General features: G+C 36.5%; 2 protein-coding genes across 4 annotated transcripts in view; one reads left to right on the forward strand and one right to left on the reverse strand.

The window, feature by feature from the left end:
• ZNF711 (zinc finger protein 711) overlaps positions 1-3,646 on the forward strand; it is a 28,252-nt gene extending 24,606 nt beyond the window's left edge. The window contains 1 exon segment of the mRNA XM_082377117.1: positions 269-3,646. Coding sequence (XP_082233243.1) covers positions 269-1,446 — 1,178 coding nt within the window. The 3' untranslated portion in view covers positions 1,447-3,646.
• Positions 3,647-5,467: 1,821 nt separating this feature from the next.
• POF1B (POF1B actin binding protein) overlaps positions 5,468-22,915 on the reverse strand; it is a 104,719-nt gene continuing 87,271 nt past the window's right edge. For all 3 annotated transcript variants that reach the window (XM_082377257.1, XM_082377256.1, XM_082377259.1), the window contains 2 exons: positions 9,145-9,259; positions 5,468-7,639 (listed from right to left, as the gene is read on the reverse strand). In XM_082377257.1, the coding sequence (XP_082233383.1) occupies positions 7,634-7,639; positions 9,145-9,259 (121 nt within the window). In that variant the 3' untranslated portion in view covers positions 5,468-7,633. The remainder of the gene's footprint in view (positions 7,640-9,144; positions 9,260-22,915) is intronic.

The following is a 22,915-nucleotide window of genomic DNA, read 5'->3' on the forward strand; positions in this document are numbered from 1 at the left end:
TCTAGTTTACAAAGTGCATGTGATATAGCATTTTGGCAGGTGAATAGTCTATAGTAGAGTGCTGCTCATTACTTTTTAGTGAGCTACTTTATTATAAATTGCTTTCAGTGTGCATTTTATCTTACGGGATTTTATTCTACTAGTATAGTTCTCACATTGTGAATGTCAGCTAATTTTGCCGCCTTTGTGGTAAAACTGTTTAAAACAGTCTGGCCAAATTTCACAACTTCCCTGTTTTGTTTTGTTTTTGTTGTTTTTTTAAATCTAGCTGTTATAATAGGCCCTGATGGACAGCCCCTGACAGTATACCCTTGCCATATTTGCACAAAAAAGTTTAAATCCAGGGGATTCTTGAAAAGACACATGAAGAATCATCCTGATCATTTGATGAGAAAAAAATATCAGTGTACAGATTGTGACTTTACAACTAACAAGAAAGTGAGTTTCCATAACCACTTAGAAAGCCATAAGCTTATAAACAAAGTTGACAAAACCCATGAATTTACGGAATACACACGAAGATACAGAGAGGCTAGTCCATTGAGTTCAAATAAACTTATATTAAGAGACAAGGAGCCGAAGATGCACAAGTGCAAATACTGCGACTATGAAACTGCAGAACAAGGACTGTTAAACCGACATTTACTGGCTGTTCACAGCAAGAATTTTCCTCATGTTTGTGTTGAGTGTGGGAAGGGCTTTCGACATCCTTCTGAACTCAAGAAGCATATGAGAACCCATACTGGTGAGAAGCCATATCAATGTCAGTATTGTGTCTTCAGGTGTGCAGATCAATCAAATTTGAAAACTCACATTAAGTCTAAGCATGGTAACAATTTGCCATATAAATGTGAGCATTGTCCCCAAGCATTTGGTGATGAGAGGGAACTTCAACGCCATCTGGATTTGTTTCAAGGACATAAGACACACCAGTGTCCTCATTGTGACCATAAGAGCACCAACTCAAGTGACCTTAAGCGGCACATCATATCTGTCCACACTAAGGATTTTCCTCACAAATGTGAGGTCTGTGATAAAGGTTTCCATCGTCCTTCTGAGCTCAAAAAGCATAGTGATATCCATAAGGGTAGGAAGATTCATCAGTGTAGGCACTGTGACTTTAAAACATCAGATCCATTTATTCTTAGTGGTCATATCCTTTCAGTTCATACTAAGGATCAGTCATTGAAGTGTAAAAGGTGCAAAAGAGGGTTCAGACAACAAAATGAGCTCAAAAAGCATATGAAGACTCACACTGGAAGGAAGATTTACCAATGTGAGTATTGTGAATACAGCACTACAGATGCATCTGGCTTTAAACGACATGTGATATCAATACATACAAAAGACTATCCACACAGGTGTGAATTCTGCAAGAAGGGATTCCGAAGACCATCAGAAAAAAATCAGCATATTATGAGGCACCACAAGGAGGCTCTTATGTAATAAGATCAATATAAAGAAAGAAGCTATTTAGAAAATATGACATGTTACATGGGAAGATAATTTCATGAACTGTTTCACCTGGTTACAAAGCTTGATATTAAATCATAAATTTACATTCTTTTTATTAAAGATCTTAAGATATTTGAATTGAGAGGGGATCTCATAGCCCTTTGAAATTAGTTAAAGAATTTAAGGAGCACCATAGAATGGTTGCAGAAAACCTTATTGTCTATTTAATAGTATTATAAGCATAATTCAGCTACAGAGGGGAAGAGCAAAGACAACCACTTTATTTGGCTGATCATACTAGAGACAGATGTTTCTGAAAAGATCATATCTAATTGAGGAGTTTAGCAATGCTTTGCTATCGCAAGCAAGTGTCACTTTTATGCAGTTTTAGAAATGAAGTGGGGAAATAAAATGCAGTCATCCATTAGTCACTTAGTCATTGAGCCTTTATATGGTACCTGGAAATTGAATTCCAGAAATGGCAAAAGTTTTGTGTATTCATCAAAAGAAATTTCACTGGAAAACAGGTTAGATTAATTCAATACTATTTAAAAGAATTTCAGAGCTGCTAAGATTTTATCACAGGATAGGATGTTTAAAATATAGCATTCTGTACTGAAGTCTAAAGATTAAAGTTCCCCTTTTTCTGATGTTCAAGTTGATTGTTGTTCAGTGTGGCATACATGACAGAAGTATATTTGAGTCAAATGTGGCTTTCTAAAGTGGATGCAACAGTAATGTTGCAAAGTTAGCACTATATTTCTTAATGATCTAAAGATTAAATTGAGAGAACACAGTTTTCTTAAATATTATGTTTAGAGGTTTTTTTAGGACAGTCATAGCAAGTATGATTGTTCTAGTCTTACTTGCTCTAATGTTTAAAGGTGCAATTTTACGCCATTATTGAAAATTTTGATTTTTAAAATCTATATACCATATTATTAACATGCATTTTCAATATGAGGCAGTATTTATGCGGTATTTAACAAAACACTATGCTGCCAATAGAGCTTGGAGGTGGATATTCAGTTTACAGTGTATAAATTTAAAATATGCATCCCTTTAACAATGCTTTATGTTAGCATGCTGCAAATCAACATGGCGCTTAATATAAAAAGCAGGTTTAGGGAAACTTAATGAAAATCCTGTTCATAAATGTAATGCATATGATGTGTACTTTTAAGTTTTAGTTGCTTCATGTTTACACTCAGCTGTTAAACATAATTAAAATGTAATTTTACTTCATGCTATATTGTGGCTTTGTGTTTTAAATAATGTTCACCTTTCTGTTTTTGCACCAGATAAGAATCAGTTCCTTGAGAATAAATTTTTTATCTTTCTTAACTTCAGAATATTAAATTTGGAAATCTAAAATTGTGTGTCATGTGATTGTAAATGATGTACACGCTGTAAAATAAGATTGTCACTGTTACGTGTGATGATTATTTCTAAATGTTACTCATTGAAATGAGCATACAATAAAAAGCATTTATTGCACTTCAGGGTTTTATGAGTTTATTTAAAGTTGTGTTGCAGTGTCCCTCATTAAAAGACTTCACTTAAAATTGCTCTTAGGCAATTTTGTCTGCAGTTTAGTGTCTTGTAGAATTTTGTGCATTAATAACATGAGCTAGGAATTTAAACAATTATGATGACTATGGCATGATTATTCCTCAAAATTTTGTTTTTGCTAAAACCGTGATGGAATGTTTTAAGTTGCCCATCTTAAGACTTGAGACTTAGTATTACAGAGAAAACTAAAAATTCTTAACCTGCTTAAGTAACACAATCCTGAAAAATGAATCTAATTATATTCCCAATAGACCAATATACGTTCAAAAGGAAAAATATTAAATCAAGTATTTGGGAAAGATTTCTGCAGATGAGCGTAAAAATAACGTGCTGTATTCAAACTAGTCAGCATTCAGTAGAATCCATGTACCTGGATATAATATATAGCACTATTGCTAAGATTCTTTGTCAGTTGTGTTATTCTTTAGTGATCACTAAGAGAAAAAGAATCTATTAGCTATTACATGTTAGACCAGTGCTTTAAGCTTTAATTCTATAGAGTTCATCTAGGGATCTTATTAAAATATATATTCTAATTCCGTAGGTGTAGGCCAGGGCCTACAATTCTGCATTTCTAGCAAGCCCCCAAAGTGTTACCACCATAGAAATAGTAAGGTGTTAGACAAAGCCCCCAGTGTAATTCCTGTACACTTTGCCAACTTTGCTTAAACAAATATCTATGGGTGAGTAGATAGAGGAGATCCATACTGAGGACTTGGCATTTGAGCTGAGACATGAGTGGCAGGAAAAAACCAGTCATGAAAATCTTGTGCAAGAGCAAGAGCATTCAAGGCAGAGAAACACACATGCAAATGCGAACAACCTGAGATGGTACCAGCTTTGGCTGGATCATGGTGAAGGGGGACTGATAAGGGATGAGACCTGTGAGAATTTGAAATGGGAAGTCATTGGAGGGTTTTAAGGAAAGGAGTGATATGATGTGATTTATGTTTTCAAGATCACTGTGGAGGCTGTGTGAGGAATGTATTGTACAGGGGCCAAAGGAAGCAGGCAGCCATGTGAAGAGGTTATTCCAGTTGTTCGTGGTTACAGTGGTGCTGGAGAAAAACAAATGGATTTTCTTTCTTATAAATTGGGCCTAGAAAACAGCCAAGATAGAACACATAAGAATTCAGCCCATGTTACAAACAAAAGAAAAATAAAAGGCACTTTTCCAGGACAGTTCAGGGTCATTAGGGTCATTATGTGGAGATGGATTTGTCTGATTGTCACTTCTAAGTGGCCTATACCATGATGGAGAGGAAAATATTTAGAATTATTCAGGTAGACCTCTCCAATTCACGTCTCATACAGGACAACCACCAGTTTGAACCTTGGCCTTCCCTTAAAGATATGTATGATAGATGTAGTATGACAGATAACTTTTATTGTAAAAAATTTCCAACCACATACCATATAATGAACCCCCATATAGCCATTACCCAGCTTCAGCAATCATCACTTCATGGCCAATTTTGTTTCATTTTTACTCTTCCTCACTCCTACTTTCACCAACCTGCCTCTCATTGGTTTATTTTGATGACCCCTTCTCTCACTGGCTTAATTTGAAGTAAATCCCAGACAGATTTTTAAGAATTTTTGAAGGAAAACAGCACAGATTAAGAACTGGACTTAACATCTCATCTACAAGAGACCAATCCAAGATTACCAAGACTGCCTGGCTATCATGTATTATAATCATGTCATACAACAATTCCAGTCTTCCTTTGTAGACTCAAAAGCAGTATGTCTTATTTTGTCACTAAAGATTAATGGTTTTATAAGACAGATGTAGTTGTTTATTCCATTCTTTGTTTTTAAAAAATATATTTTATTTATCCTAGGATGGGCTTGAAATATGTTGTACTTTTTTATTGGACAAAAAAGTACTATGGAAATCCAGTAAATTCAGTAATGGTATGTGGTGGGAGAGAGAGACCTTGTAGGGAAGTCTTTTCATGGCTTATTATTTACTTTCGAGGGAATTATTTCTACATGTTATCTTTGTAGATTATAACAGGAAAGAAGTGAGAATGGCTTTTTGTTAAAGTGATCTAAATTGGGTGGTGACATGCAATTTTTTGAGCTTTATTTTTTTTCCTTTTGTACTGTTTGTGTAAAGACAAAGTATTACAGTTAAAGCACCATTACAAAAATAGGAAGAATGCTTTATGCATCTAGTTATGAACTTAGTGAATTACAGAACTTAGAAGACTAGGTTTGTAAGCAAAGAAATTCTCATTTAAAGCAGAAACCTGCATCAACCAGAGGTCCAACTATGTTAAACTGTTGTCTCTAGTAGTCCACATCAGGATTATTTTTATAGTGGTGCTTGTTAGCTCTAACATAAACATTCACATGATAATAACTTCCTGAAAAGAGTATACAGCTAAGCTAAAACTCCATTCCGCATGTTTCCTACTAGGACTTCCACAAAGACCATACAGATATATATTTTATTTACACACTTAAACAAATTACTTTGCATGTCATTGCACAGTCTCCATTTTATTCAACATCTAAAGCAAAATATGCTGGGAATAGAAATTAGATAAACAGGCATTCCTCATCTGACAATATCTTTGCAATTTTCAGAGATAAGCTGTGCGAAACTTGTGAGAGGAAAAGAATCACTACTATTTCTATTGAACTTAATAAAAAATTGGAAAAGAAATACATTTAACTTTGTTAAGTATAATAAGCATCTTGTTATGACCCCCATTTCTCACTATGCATGGATCAAGTGAGCCAATGAAGTGCTGACTTCTTAACTATCCCAAATTTTGGACACTGTTATTTTTATTTAAGGGTATTTTAGGAAAATCACACTTGTTCTAATTTTCAGACAGTTATGGTGGCACTTTTCTATCAAGCTACTAAAAACTTCCATTTATATGCAATGGGTAGATAACATGGCATAATTACAGTTACACATATGAGTAGTTAGCAGAGGAGAAACTACCCTGTTGTTTCTACACCAAGGGAAAAAATGTAAGGACTACATAGCTCATAAAGAATATTAACATTTTCTACCACAAAATAACTAATAAGACTGGAATTGTATCAATCCACATTATAGAGCTTAACATTTAATATTTTTTAATATATTTTCTTTTTTTGGCCACACTGCACGGCATGCGGGATATTAGTTCCCCGACCAGGGATCAAACCCTTGCCCCCTGCAGTGGAAGGGCAGAGTCTTAACCACTGGACCGCCGGGATGTCCCCAAGCTTAACATTTTAGTCAAGGTATTAAGAAAATAAAATAAAGCTTTTAGCTTCATATCAAGACTTATTTGGATATTTATATAAGTATTAAAAGCATTTTTTCTCTTCATTTGTGGTTTGATTTCATGTAGTGCCTTATATGTTCCTATCTTAACAGTTTCTTAGTATAATGGATAATTATTAGAATATAATTATAAAGAATGACAGAATTCTATATAGTTACTTGCAGAGACATTTCAGTGCAAAATCTCATTCACATGTAAACCCAAATTTATTTGTTACCTTAATCTATACTTTGTCAAATGCAAACATTTTAATTTTTGCTAATTCTTAACTTTAACCAAAGGGTTTGACATTTTAAAATTTCATTCTTATCTACTAATGTATTTAGAAAATACTTTAGTTCACTTTTAGTGAGGTCATTAGAACCCAATTTATCAACCAACTTCTAAGTACATTAAATATTCTACTATAAAGTCTCTCCCAAGTAGAATACATATATCAAGTATTTGTTTTTGCTATTTTTATTCCCTAAGCTTTTACACAGTATTTCAATGTTGTTTTGTCTACTGCTATAAAAAAAAAGCCCACCTTCCTTCCACCCTCTACTACAATAATAGTGTTACAGGTTTTTAAGGAAGTGGGTGGGCTCATTTGGGGATGATATGCTTCAAAAGAACAGATTTGCCAAGCTACTGGTATGTACTTAGAACCATAATAGCATAATGTACAATTTAGTGGATTTAGGTATTTTAAAAAATATACTTCCCACTTCCCTGCTAAATGAAATTAATCATCACCTTTGATTTAGTTCTGTCTCCAAGAGGTATAAATAGCATGTAATAAATCACCTCTTTTAATCACAAGGTCTAATGTGAGAAAAGCAAATATATGCTGTATATTTTTAATTCAATAGTATTGCTTTTTGTTGTTGTTGTTAAAACACAGTATTTACTCTTGTAGCTAAATTGCACATCTAATATCATAGAAAAATCTTCTAATGGAATAACTTGTAAAATCTCTACCCCAACAAAGTTAATTCAGTGTCTAGGAAGCACCCTATTGAAAAATAGTGGATTAAGTCCTACAGTGCCTGTAATTGAGCTTTAAAAGCAGTGTGTTGTCCCTTGTAAAGCAATTATACTCCAATAAAGATGTTAAAAAAAAAAAGTGGCGTGTTGCTATGCTGAATACAAAAATGTGATAGAAAGGATTCAGGCCTTATAAATGGTTGGAGAAACTCTCATCTGTATATCTAATTAATTCCATTAGATTTGCTGGGTAGTAGCATGGTTCAAAATATTGACTGACTTTAGTTATGGAAAAATAACAAAGTACTAATGAAGACAAAAAAAATTCCTTTGAGTTGGAGATTCATTCACGGCTAGAAAAGAAAAAAAAAGTCAGTTTAGAATGGCTTATAATTAATTTAAAACATTGTAATTGTATGCACACAGTTGTAAAAATGATTTAAATTGATATGAATAATACCAAGGGAAGTGTATGGCACTGTTTTGGCACTTTTTATATGTATATTCAATGAAACAATGGTTTGTCTGACTTTAGCCAAGGTATATGTTTCAAATGATTTTAAGCACAAGGGAGGGAGATGTGAGTAGATTTACTCCTTGGTGTTATAGTTAGAGGTTAAATATGTCCAAAAGTCTCTGTTAATAAATACAGATCTATCATCTGTGAATTTACTTAAATATATTTTGAATTTGCTATCAGTATCTAGTCCCTTCAGATATTGAGTTTGATGTTCATTGCTGTATGCTGTTAATGAAAGGAGAAGTAATGACTATTATTCTGTAGACCCTTTATTTGGTAGGTCTTCACATTGATGCCACCTCTGAGACACATGTGGTTAGTAGCAGCAATTGCTTCTCAGTATTAAATTTCAGAATCAAATAAACTTTGAGTGACAAATTTTAAATCCTATGCTGACTTTCTCTTGTTGCTCATCTGGTTCTTGGGCCACCAAGTACCCTTTATCAATAAATAATCAGTAATAAATTATTCTCAACTAATTAATGACCTAAGAAGCACAATATATTTCAAAGCTTAAATTTTTATTTTAGGGTTACTAAGTGTTGGTTGCTTTCACTGATAATGGATAATCATATACACAAGATTGATGGCTTGATTGTAGTCAGAGAAGTTCTTCAGAGCTAACAACTTTCTGAATTTTTTGGTTTATTCAAATATTTGAGCTTGTTCAACCAAAAGATAATTTTTTAAAGTGAGTTATTTAACAGATGTTTAATTTTATTAACTGCATCTGTAGTAATTTATTAATTATACATCTGCAGTATTTTATTAATGATAAATCTACATTTAAAAATTTCCTCAAAAGGTTCTACAGAATAATTGATTGACATATATTTATCTATTGCTCATCATGATATACTTAAGCATTTTAAGACTTTTATTGAAGTATAATAAACATAGGAAAAGTGCACATATAGGTGTACAACTAAATGAATTTTCCCAAACTGAACATGTTTATGCAACTATCACTCAGATCAAGAAACAGCATATTATTAGTACCCCAGTAGTCCTCCTTTTGTTTCCTTCCAATCAGTACCCGACCTTGAGGATAACCAACCACTTCCTGACTTTAATAACCATAGATTAGTTTTACCTGCTTTCAGTACCTAAGAAGTTTTTAACATAACAAGACAAAGGCTGTCATTTTCATAGTGTTAAAAGTCAGATTCTACATCGTTTTAGAATGTCCTACAATGTGCAGGGCAGTCCCCCCACATCAAATTATCCAGCCCAAAATGTTAATAGTGCTGAGGTTGAGAAACTCTGCTAACACAACACAATGGCCTTAGGATTTTTTCTCCCTAATTATATACTCGAGAAATGCCCAAGTGAACTTACACAAGTCCATTTGTCTTCTGTTTTCTCAATCACAGTAGTCCGTGTGTCACTACCTGGTGGTATATATTCATAGTCATCATACAGGAGGCCTAGGATTGGATATTGTGACCTGTACCTATACAGAAAAAAAAGTTCGTTTACAAGCTGGACAAGAAAATAACTCTCATTACTTTTTAGTCACTCCTAGTTTGATCCTCCTTATTTAATTAATTTGGCTTTGAATGACTTTTAACTCTTTCTAAAAAGAAAATCTATTCTCAGTGGTACAAAGATTTACCACTGCTATTTTCAAGAGAGTAAGAGGGAAGTACTTTTGCTTCTGGCAATAATGGACCACTGGCTGCACAAGACAGTGATCCCAGAGAAGGGAAGCAAATGACATGAGCCCTACAAGTGCCTAGCTCACTGCCTGGAGTCAGAATTTGTGGAGCAGAACACCAGACAGGAGAGAGTTACATAGTTGGAGAGAGGTCACGGGATCTGTAGAGAGTTCCCCACAAGTCTTGGGGTGAGCACTGATCAGTGTAGGCTTGTGAAAAAGCTACTGAGGCTGAGGAAAGAAGCACTGAAAAAGAGCAGTCTTCAAACTCCTGGAGTTCACATAGTAAAGGAAACTCCAGTCTGTGTTCCACTAACCAGAATGGAAAGACCTCCTAATACTAGAGGGCATCAGGCAAATACTACAAAAGACTATTGCCTTAGAAGTGAGATAAACTACCAATGGCATTTTTCACAGAACTAGAACAAAATATTTCACAATTTGTATGGAAACACAAAAGACCCCGAATAGCCAAAGGAATCTTGAGACAGAAAAATGGAGCTGGAAAAATCAGGCTCCCTGACTTCAGACTATACTACAAAACTACAGTCATCAAGACAGTATGGTACTGGCACAAAAACAGAAATATAGATCAATGGAACAGAATAGAAAGCCCAGAGATGAACCCACACATATGTGGTCACCTTATCGTTGATAAAGGAGGCAAGAATATACAATGGAGAAAAGACAACCTCTTCAATAAGTGGTGCTCGGAAAACTGGACAGCTACATGTAAAAGAATGAAATTAGAACACTCCCTAACACCATACACAAAAATAAGCCCAAAATGGATAAAAGACCTAAATGTAAGGCCAGACACTATAAAACTCTTAGAGGAAAACATAGGCAGAACACTCTATGACATGAATCACAGCAAGATACTTTTTGACCCACCACCTAGAGTAATGGAAATAAAAACAAAAATAAACCAATGGGACCTAAGGAAACTTAAAAGCTTTTACACGACAAAGGAAAACATAAACAAGACGAAAAGACAGCCCTCAGAATGGGAGAAAATATTTGCTAATGAAGCAACTGACAAAGGATTAATCTCCAATATTTAAAAGCAGCTCATGCAGCTCAATATAAAAAAAACAAACAACCCAATCCAAAAATGGGCAGAAGACCTAAATAGACATTTCTCCAAAGAAGATATACAGATTGCCAAAAACACATGAAAGGATGCTCAATGTCACTAATCATTTGAGAAATGCAAATCAAAACTACAATGAGGTATCACCTCACACCAGTCAGAATGGCCATCATCAAAAAATCTATAAACAATAAATGCTGGAGAGGGTGTGGAGAAAAGGGAACCCTCTTGCACTGTTGGTGGGAATGTAAATTGATACAGCCACTATGAAGAAAAGTATGGAGGTTCCTTAAAAACTACAAATAGAACTACCATACGACCCAGCCATCCCACTACTGGGCATATACCCCAAGAAAACCATAATTCAGAAAGAGTCATGTATCACAATGTTCATTGCAGCTCTGTTTACAATAGTCAGGACATGGAAGCAACCTAAGTGTCCATCGACAGATGAATGGATAAAGAAGATGTGGCACATATATACAATGGAATATTACTCATCCATAAAAAGAAACGAGATTGAGTTATTTGTAGTGAGATGGATGGACGTAGAGTCTGTCATACAGAGTGAAGTAAGTCAGAAAGAGGAAAACAAATACTGTATGCTAACAAATATATATGGAATCTAAAAAAAAATTGTACTGAAGAACCTAGGAGCAGGACAGGAATAAAGATGCAGACGTAGAGAATGGACTTGAGGACACAGGGATGGGGAAGGGTCAGCTGGGACGAAGTGAGAGAGTGGCATGGACACATATACACTACCAAATGTAAAATAGATAGCTAGTGGGAAGCAGCCACATTGCACAGGGAGATCAGCTCGGTGCTTTGTATCCACCTAGAGGGGTGGGATAGGGAGGATGGGAGGGAGACGCAAGAGGGAGGAGATATAGAGATATATGTTTATGTATCACTGATTCACTTTGTTATACAGCAGAAACTAACACACCATTGTAAAACAATTATACTCCAATAAAGATGTTAAAAAAAAAATGAAATAAGCTATAAGGATATATTGTACAAAACAGGGAATATAGCCAATACTTTATAGTAACTAAAAATAGAATATAACCTTTAAAATTGTGAATCACTATGTAGTATACTTAAAACTTATTTAATATTGTAGATCAACTATACCTCAATAAAAAAATTTGGACTAAAAAAAAAAGTACATATAGATGAAAAAAATAGCAAAAAATCATGAAGGGGAAATGGAAGTATACTACCATAAAGTTTGTATGCTACATGTGATGAGGTATATTATTTGAAGAGACTGTGATAAGATAAAAAGGAATACTTTAAAACTTATAACAATCATAAAAAAGTAATATACCCAATAAGCCACTAAAATAGATAAAAACAATAATGAAAAATCTTTAAGAATATCACTAAAATTGATACAGTTCTAAGCAGACTAGTTAGCAAAGAAGGAGCACACAATTTACAGATATTAAGAAAGAGAAGCTATCACCTCACACATGTCTTAGAATGGCTATTAACAATAAGACAAGAAATTGCAAGTGTTGGCAAGATGTGGAGAAAAGGGAACCCTTGTGCACTGTGGGTGGGAATGCATACTGGTGCAGCCACTATGAAAAATAGTATGGAGGTTCCTTAAAAACTTAAAAATAGAACTAGCATATGACCCAGCAATGTCACTTCTGGGTATTTATCAAGAGGAAGTGAAAACACTATAATATATCTACACCCTCATGTTCACTGTGGCATTATTTACAATAGTCAAGACATGGAATCAATGTAAGTGCGCATCAATGTTAGAATAGATAAATAAAATATTATATATATAATATATATATTTACACACACACTGGAATATATTTTAGTTTTTTTTAAATTTTATTTATTTTTTAAAAATACAGCAGGTTCTTGTTAGTTATCTATTTTATACATATTAGTGTATATATGTCAATCCCAATCTCCCAATTCATCCCACCACCACCCTGCCCCAAACTAGAATATTATTCAGCTATAAATGAAGGAAATCCTACCATTTATGACAGCATGGACGGACCTTGAGGGCATTATGCAAAGTGAAATAAGTCAGAGAGAGAAAGACAAATACCATATTATCTCACTTATACATGGAATCTAAAACAAATGAACTCATAGATAAGAGAATATATTGGTGGTTGCCAGAGGTGGGGGCTGGGAGTGGGCAAAATGGGTGAAAGTGGTCAAAAAGTACAAACTTCCAGTTATAAAATAAATAAGTCCTGGGGATGTAATGAACAGTGTGGTGACTATAGTTAATAACATTGCATTGGATAATTGAAAGTTGCTAAAAGATTAGATCTTAAAAAGTTCTCATCACAAGAAAAAAATTTGTAACTATGGATGGTGATGGGTGTTAACTAGACTTATTGTGGTGATCATTTAGCAGTATACATATAGTGAATCATTATTTTGTACATCCAAAACTAAAATAATGTTATAAGTTAATTATATCTCAATTTTTAAAATTTTAAAGGAGATCCTTTGTCTTGAAAACATAATAAAGGAGTATTATGACAATTTTATGCCAAAAAAAACTTGATAACTTAGATGACATGCACCAATTCCTTGAGAGATACAAACTACAAAACAGAGCTGACAGAAGACCTCAAACTTCTGAAAAGACAAGAAAACCTCCACATAACCTGCTAAGACAAAAGGAAAAAAAAAAAAAAAGGAATCAGGACAGGGAGGGAGTTGGGAAAGAAGAAAGGTTCCCGCACCTTGGAAAGTCTGCTCACCAGTGGAGAGATCGGACTGGATGAAGGGGGAGTTTTGGAGCCTAAGAGGGGAGAGCAGCAACCAGTTCGTGTAAGGCAAAATGGAGAGTAACCTGCACAGAGGGTTGGCACTGCCACCCTGCACTCCCCAACCTGAGACACTCCTCTGTTCGTGAGGGTGGGGGTTGGGTGCTGAAGCTCAGACTCGGAAGTTCAGTCCCAGAGAGAGGACCAGGGATAGGTGTGGAAGCAGCCTGAAGAGTCAGGCAGTGGCAACTGAAAGTATACCATGAAGAAGCCTTGGCCCACCAGAGAAGCAAGGCACCATTATTGGGAGGTGCATGAGGAGAGGGATGGGACCACAAGCTTCTTTCCCTATGAGTGCTCCCAGTCAACGGGACACTGCCTAGAGGAGTTCTCAGGGTGGGTGTGAGTCACCACCTCCATCTTGGTCTCCAGAGGCAGGCACTGGCCACCTCTTCCAGACCCACAGGCAGACACTGGAACCCATCCAACTGTGCCAGGAGTGCCCCAATAGCTCTCACTACAAGGAAGTCCACCAGTGGGTGCCAGGACCTGCCCCACTATCCAGGGAGCACATGGATAGCTCTCACTACAGGGAAATCTGACAGTGGGTACCTGGGCCTGCCCCACTGTCCCAGAAGGGGAAGGATAGCTCCCACCACTAGGAAATCCACCCAGAGTAGGGGCTGAAACCACCACTGAGAGCCAGGGGCTGTGTGACTAAGGAAGAAGAGCTGAAATCTCTCCTCGGAGCTGAACGAACTGTGGAGTTACACCTCTGTTGATGGTTTCCTAAATTCAGCACCTGTGAAACATCCAAAAGGACAAGAACCCCTGCAGCTCGGATGGATATGGCATTAGCAGCTGTGGGATTTGTGGACATGTACACACGGGAAATGCACCAGACCAGAGTCTGAGCAGCCTCCATAGCTCCCACGGCAGGTCCAGGTGAATGAGTACTGCAGTCCTAGGACCTGACCTCAGTGGATCTGTGCCAGTGACTGGGTGAAAATAATGCCTGAGAGTCACCAGGGCCAATTGCTGGCATACCCACAGTTAAGGTGGGACCAAGAGCAGTGCCAACAGCAGTGTACTTTGTGAGTCCACACAACGGATGAAAGAGGACACAACAGAGCACATTCACAGTGAACACCTCCAGAGGAGGAACACTCATTGGCTTCTCTCCCAGTGGGAGTCCTCCAATCCCACATACCTCACACCATACCACAGATCAGAATCACAGCCAAGAAAAAGATCCAGGGCACTCTACTCCAACAAATAGGGAGAAGACCCCGCCCCTGACAGGGCAGTAACAGCCACTGGGAGCAAAGGGGAGGTCCTCTCAATATCCAGGGCAGGCTCTGATCACCACAACACCAATCAAACACCTTACCAACGGGATAACAGCACAAGCCAATGGACCAACCTCACCCACCAGGCAGCAGACAACAGAAGCAAGAGGAAGTACAATCCTGCAGCCTGTGGAAAGGAGACCACAAACACAGTAAGTCTGACAAAATGAGATGACAAAGAAATATGTTGCAGGCAAAGGAGCAAGAAAAAAACCTACAAGAACAACTAGATGAAGAGGAGATAAGCAATCTGTCTAAAAAAGTATTCAGAACAATGATAGTAAAGATGATCCAAGATCTCAGAAAAAGAATGGAGGCATGGATTGAGAAGACACAACAAAAGTTTAACAAACACCTAGAAGAACTAAAGAACAAACAGAGATGAACAACAGAGTAATGAAAATAAAAATACACTAGAGGCAGAGGACCTTTAAGAGGGCGGAGGAGTAAGATGTGGAGAACACCTTCCTACCCACAAATACATCAAAAATACATCTACATGTGGAACAACTCCTACACAACACCTACTGAATGCTGGCAGGAGACCTCAGACTTCCCAAAAGGGTGTGCGAGGAAAGAGGATTCAGAGCACTGCCTAAATGAGCTTCAGAGACTGGTGCGAGCCGCGGCTATCAGTGCGTACATCAGAGACGGGCATGAAACGCTAACGCTGCTGCTGCAGCCACCAAGAATCCTGTGTGCAAGTACAGGTCACTATCTACACCACCCTTCCCAGGAGCCTGTGCAGCCCGCCACTGCCAGGGTCCTGTGATACAGGGACAACTTCCTCAAGAGAACACACAGAGCACCTCAGGCTGTTGCAACGTCACTACTGGCCTCTGCCGCCACAGGCTCACCCTGCATTCTGTACGCCTCCCACCCCCTGGCCTGAGTGAGCCAGAGCCCCCTAATCAGCTGATCCTTTAACCCCCTCCTGCCTGGGAGAAGAACAGATGCCAGAGGGTGACCTACATTCAGAGGCGGGGCCAAATCCAAAGCTGAATCCCAGGAGCTGTGTGAACAAAGAAGAGAAAGGGAAACACCACCCAGCAGCCTCAGGAGCAGCGGATTAAATCTCCACAATCAACTTGATGTACCTGCATCTGTGGAATACCTGAATAGACAATGAATCATCCCAAAATTGAGGTAGTGGACTTTAGGAGCAACTATAGAATTGGGGTTTGCTTTCTGCATCTAATTTGTTTCTATTATTATGTTTACCTTAGTTTAGTATTTAGAGCTTATTATCATTGGCAGATTTGTTTATTGATTTGGTTTCGCTCTTCCTTATATTTATATATATATATTTTTTTTCTTTCCTTTTTCCATTTTTGTGAGTGTGTATCTATATGCTTCTTTGTGTGATTTTGTCTGTATAGGTTTGCTTTTACCATTTGTCCTAGGGTTCTGTCTGTCCAGTTTTTTAGAATAGTTTCTAGCACTTCTTATCATTGGTGGATTAGTTTATTGGTTTACTTGCTGTCTTCCTTTTCTTTACTAATGACTTTATTTTATTATAATAATATTTTTTACTTTAATAACTTCATTTTTTTTCTTTCTTTTTTCTTTTCTCACTTTTCTTCTGAGCTGTGTGGCTGACAGGGTCTTGGTTCTCTGGCCGGGTGTCAGGCCTGAGCTTCTGAGTTGGGAGAGCCGATTTCAGGATATTGGTCCACGAGAGACCTAACAGCCACTCGTAATATCAATCAGCAAAAGTTCTCCCAGAGATCTCCATCTCAACACTAAGACAAAGCTTCACTGAACGACCAGGAAGCTCCAGTGCTGGACACCCTATGCCAAACAACCAGTAAGACAGGAACACAACACCACCCACTAGAAGAGAAGCTGCCTAAAATCATAATAAGTTCACACACACCCCGAAACACACCACTGGACATAGTCCTGCCCACCAGAAAGAAAAGATCTGCCCACAGCCACTAGAACACAGGCACCAGTCCCCTCCACCAGGAAGCCTACACAACCCACTGAACCAACCTTACCCGCTGGGGGCAGACACCAAAAACAAAGGGAACTATGAACCTGCAGCCTGCAAAAAGGAGACCCCAAACACATTAGCTTAACCAAATGAGAAGACAGAGAAACACAAAGCAGATGAAGGAGCAAGGTAAAAACCCACCAGACCAAACAAATGAAGAGGAAATACGCAGTCTACCTGAAAAAGAATTCAGAGTAATGATAGTAAAGATGATCCAAAATCTTGCAAGTACATTGGAGAACATACAAGAAACGTTCAACAAGGACCTAGAAGAATGAAAGAGCAAACAAACAATGAAGAACAACACAATAAATGAAATTAACAATTCTCTAGAAGGAATCAATAGCAGAATAAGTGAGGCAGAAGAACGGATAAGTGACCTGGAAGATAAAATAGTGGAAATAACTACCGCAGAGCAGAATAAAGAAAAAAGAATGAAAAGAATTGAGGACAGTCTCAGGGACCTCTGGGACAACATTAAATGCACCAACATTCGAATTATATGGGTCCCAGAAGAAGAAGAGAAAAAGAAAGGGACTGAGAAAATATTTGACGAGATTATAGTTGAAAACTTCCCTAATATGGGGAAGGAAATAGTCAATCAAGTCCAGGAAGCACAGAGAAACCCTACAGGATAAAACCAAGGAGAAACATGCTGACACATACTAATCAAACTATGAAAAATTAAATACAGAGAAAAAATATTAAAAGCAACAAGGGAAAAACAATAAATAACATATAAGGGAATCCCCATAAAGCTAACAGCTGATCTTTCAACAGAAACTCTGCAAACCAGAAGGGAGAGGCAGGAAATATTTAAAGTGATGAAACGGAAGAATCTGCAACCAAGATTATTCTACCCAGCAAAGATCTCATTCAGATTCGAAAAAGAAACTAAAACCTTCAGAGACAAGCAAAAGCTAAAAGAATTCAGCACCACCAAACCAGCTTTACAACAAATGCTAAAGGAACTTTTCTAGGCAGGAAAAACAAGAGAAGGAAAAGACCTACAAAAACAAACCCAAAACAATTAAGAAAATGGTAATAGGAACATACATATCGATAACTAACTTAAATGTAAATGGATTAAATGCTCCAACCAAAAGACATAGACTGGCTGAATGGATACAAAAACAAGACCCGTATATATGCTGTCTACAAGAGACCCACATCAGACCTAGGGACACATACAGACCGAAACTGAGGGGATGGAAAAAAGATATTCCATGCAAATGGAAATCAAAAGAAAGCTGGAGTAGCAATTCTCATATCAGACATAATAGACTTTAAAATAAAGACTGTAACAAGAGACAAAGAAGGATGCTACATAATGATCAAGGGATCAATTCAAGAAGAAGATATAACAATTGTAAATGTTTATGCACCCAACATAGGAGCACCTCAACACTTAAGGCAAATGCTAACAGCCATAAGAGGGGAAATCGACAGTAACACAATAATAGTAGGAGACTTTAACACCCCACTTTCACCAATGGACAGATCATCCAAAATGAAAATAAATAAGGAAACACAAGCTTTAAATGATACATTAAACAAGATGGACTTAACTGATATTTATAGGACATTTTGTCCAAAAACAACAGAATACACTTTCTTGTCAAGTGATCATGGAACATTCTCCAGGATAGGCCATATCTTTGGTCACAAATCAAGCCTTGGTAAATTTAAGAAAATTGAAATCATATCAAATATCTTTTCTGAGCACAACACTATGAGACTAGATGTCAATTACAGGAAAAAATCTGTAAAAAAATACCAACACATGGAGGCTAAACAATACACTGCTAAATGAACAAGAGATCACTGAAGAAATCAAAGAGGAAATCAAAAACTACCTAGAAACAAATGACAATGAAAACACGACGACCCAAAACCTGTGGGATGCAGCAAAAGCAGTTCTAAGAGGGAAGTTTATAGCAATAAAATCCTAACTCAAGAAACAAGAAACGCCTCAAATAAACAACCTAACCTTACACTTAAAGCAATTAGAGAAAGAAGAACAAAAAACCCCCACAGTTAGCAGAAGGAAAGAAATCATAAAGATCAGATCAGAAATAAATGAAGAGGAAATGAAGGAAACGATAGCAAAGATCAATAAAACTAAAAGCTGCTTGTATGAGATGATAAACAAAATTGATAAACCATTAGCTGGACTCATCATGAAAAAAAGTAGAAGACTCAAATCAACAGAATTAGAAATGAAAAAGGAGAAGTAACAACTGACATTGCAGAAATACAAGAGATCATGAGAGATTACTACAAGCAACTCTATGCCAATAAAATGGACAACCTGGAAGAAATGGACAAATTCTTAGAAAAGCACAACCTTCCAAGATTGAACCAGGAGGAAACAGAAAATATAAACAGACCAATCACAAGCACTGAAATTGAAACTGTGATTAAAAATCTTCCAAAAAACAAAAGCCCAGGACCAGATGGCTTCACAGGCGAATTCTATCAAACATTTAGAGAAGAGCTAACACCTATCCTTCTCAAACTCTTCCAAAATATAGCAGAGCAAGGAACACTCCCAAACTCATTCTACGAGGCCACCATCACCCTGATACCAAAACCAGACAAAGATGTCACAAAGAAAGAAAACTACAGGCCAATATTAGTGATGAACATAGATGCAAAAATCCTCAACAAAATACTAGCAAACAGAATCCAAAAGCACCTTAAAAGGATCATACACAATGATCAAGTGAGGTTTATCCCAGGAATGCAAGGATTCTTCAATATAGGCAAATCAATCAATGTGATACACCATATTAACAAACTGATGTATAAAAACCATATGATAATCTCAATAGATGCAGAGAAAGCTTTTGACAAAATTCAGCACCCATTTATGAAAAAAACTTCTCCAGAAAGTAGGCATAGAGGGAACTTACCTCACCATAATAAAGGCCATATATGACAAACCCACAGGTGACATCATTCTCAATGGTGAAAAACAAACCATTTCCACTACGATCAGGAACAAGACAGAGTTTCCCACTCTCACCACTATTATTCAACATAGTTTTGGAAGTTTCAGCCACAGCAATCACAGAAGAAAAAAGAAGTGAAAAGAATCCATTTCAGAAAAGAAGTAAAGCTGTCACTGTTTGCAGATGACATGATATATACATAGAATATCCTAAAGATTCTACCATTAAACTACTAAAGCTAATCAGTGAATTTGGTAAAGTTGCAGGATACAAAATTAATACACAGAAATCTCTTGCATTCCCATACACTAACAACGAAAGATCAGAAAGAGAAATTAATGAAACAATCCCATTTGCCATCACATCAAAAAGAATAAAATACCTAGGAATAAACCTATCAAAGGAGGCAAAAGACCTGTACTCAGAAAACTACAAGATGTCAATGAAAGAAATCAAAGATGACACAAACAGATGGAGAGATATACCACAGTCTTCGATTGGAAGAATCAATATTGAGAAAATGACTATACTACCCAAAGCAATCTACAGATTCAATGCAATCCTTATCAAATTACCAATGGCATTTTTCACAGAAGTAGAACAAAAAATTTCACAATTTGTATGGAAACACAAAAGACCATGAATAGCCACAGGAATCCTGAGACAGAAAAACGGAGCTGGAGGAATCAGGCTCCCTGACTTCAGACTATACTACAAAGCTACAGTCATCAAGACAGTATGGTACCGGCACAAAACAGAAATATAGATCAACGGAACAGGATAGAAAGCCCAGAGATAAACCCACACACCTATGGTCACGTAATCTATGACTAAAGAGGCAAGAATATACAATGGAGAAAAAACAGTCTCTTCAAAAAGTGGTGCTGGGAAAACTGGAGAGCTACATGTAAAAGAATGAAGTTGGAACACTCCCTAACACCATACTCAAAAATAAACTCAAAACGGATTAAAGACCTAAATGTAAGGCCAGACACTATAAAACTCTTAGAATAAAACATAGGTAGAACACTCTTTGATATAAAGCACAGCAAACTCTTTTTTGATCCACCTCCTAGCATAGTGAAAGTGAAAATAAAAACAAAAAAAGACAAATGGGATCTAAGTAAACTTAAAAACTTTTGCACAATGAAGGAAGCCATAAACAAAACAAAAAGACAATCCTCAGAGTGGGAGAAAATATTTCCAAATGAAGCAACCCACAAGAGATTAATCTCCAAACTATACAAACAGTTCATGAAGCTCAATATCAAAAAATCAAAAAACCCAATCAAAAAATGGGCTGAAAATCTAAATAGACTTTTCTCCAAAGAAGACATACAGGTGGAAAAAAGCACATGAAAAGATGCTTAACATTGCTAATTATTAGAAAAATGCAAATCAAAACTACAATGAGGTTTCACCTCACACCAGTCAAAATGGCCATCATCAAAAAATTTACAAACAATAAATGCTGGAGAGGGTATGGAGAAAGGGGAACCCTCCTACACTGTTGGTGGGAATGTCAATTGGTACAGCCACTATGCAGACCAGTATGGAGGTTCCTTAAAAAACTAAAAATAGAACTACCATATGACCAAGCAACCCAACTCCTGGGCATATTTCTGGAGAAAACCATAATTCAAAAAGATACATGCAGAACAGTGTTCACTGCAGCACTATTTACAGTAGCTGGGACATGGAAGCAACCTAAATGTTCATCAAAAGAGGAATGGATAAAGAAGATGCAGTACATATATACAATGGACTATTGCATAAAATAACAAAATAATGCCATTTGTGGCAACATGGATGGACCTAGAGATTGTCATAGTGAGTAAAGTAAGTCAGACTCAGACAAATACCATATGATATTGCTTATGTGTGGAATCTAAAAAAAAGTGTACAAATGAACTTATTTAGAAAACAGAAGTAGAGTCACAGATGTAGAAAACAAACATGGTTACCAGGGGATAAGCGGGGGAGGGATAAATTGGGAGGTTGGGATTGACATTAACACACTACTATATATAGAATAGATAACTAATAAGGACCTGCTGTATAGCACAGGGAAATCTATTCAGTACTCTGTACTTGCCTGTATGGGAAAAGAATCTAAACAAAGAGTGGATATATGTATATGTATAACTGATTAACTTTGCTGTACACCTGAATGTTAACACAACATTGTAAATCAACTATACTCCAATAAAATTTTTTGAAAAAGAAATTAAAGAGGATCTAAATTGAAAAGGATCCCATGCTTATTGACCAGAAGACAGTCTCATTTACATGGCAATAATACCTAAAGTGTCCTACATATTCAATGAATTTTCTGTAAAAATTCCAGTGGGATCTTAACAAGCTTAACCTAAATCTCATATGGAAAAGCAAAAGACCACGAACAGCTAAAGCTTTCTTGAAAAGAACAGTTTAAAGACTCACACTCCTGATTTCACAACTTAACTAAAATGCTATAATAATCAAGACAGTGTGGTACTAGCATAAAGACAGATAAATAGATTAATGGAGTAAAACTGAGAGTCTATATATTTGCCCTTACATTTATGGTAGTTTGATTGACAAGGATGCCAAGTCAAGTTAATGGGGGAAAGGATAGCATATTCCATAAATGAGTCTGGGACAACTGGATATCCCCATTCACAAGAATGAACTTGGATACCTAATTTACAACATATAAAAAATTAACTCAAATAGATCCTAAATCTAAATGTAATAGATAAAAATATAAAACTCTTTAGAAGACAATGTGGGTGTAAATATTAATGACCTTGTATTAGTCAATAGTTTCTTATGTATGATACCAAAAGCACAAGTGAGTAAAGAAAGAATAGATGTATTGGACTTTCTCAAAATTAAAAACTTGTGTTGCAAATGATACAATCAAGATAGTGAAAAGACAATCCATGGAATGGAAGAAAATGTTTGCAAATCATATCTCTGGTAAGGGACTTGTATCCAGAATATATAAATATCTCTTTCAATTCAACAATAAAATAGAAAATAATACAATTTAAAAATGAAGAAAGACTTTAGTCATTTCTTCAAGAAGATATACAAATGGCCAATAAGCACATGAAAAAATACTATGCAACACTAATTATTGGAGAACTACAAATCAAGAGTGCAATGAGATACCACTTCCCACCCCTTAGAACGCTACAACCCAAAAGATAGACAATAACAAATGTTTAGGAGGATAGAGAGAAATTGGAATCCTTTTACACCACTGGTGGGAATGTAAAATGGTGCAGCTGTTTTGGAAAAGTTTAGCAGTTCTTCA

The sequence above is a fragment of the Balaenoptera borealis genome (assembly GCF_965194805.1).
Source record: "Balaenoptera borealis genome assembly, chromosome: X".
In the NCBI taxonomy this organism is placed as follows: domain Eukaryota; kingdom Metazoa; phylum Chordata; class Mammalia; order Artiodactyla; family Balaenopteridae; genus Balaenoptera; species Balaenoptera borealis.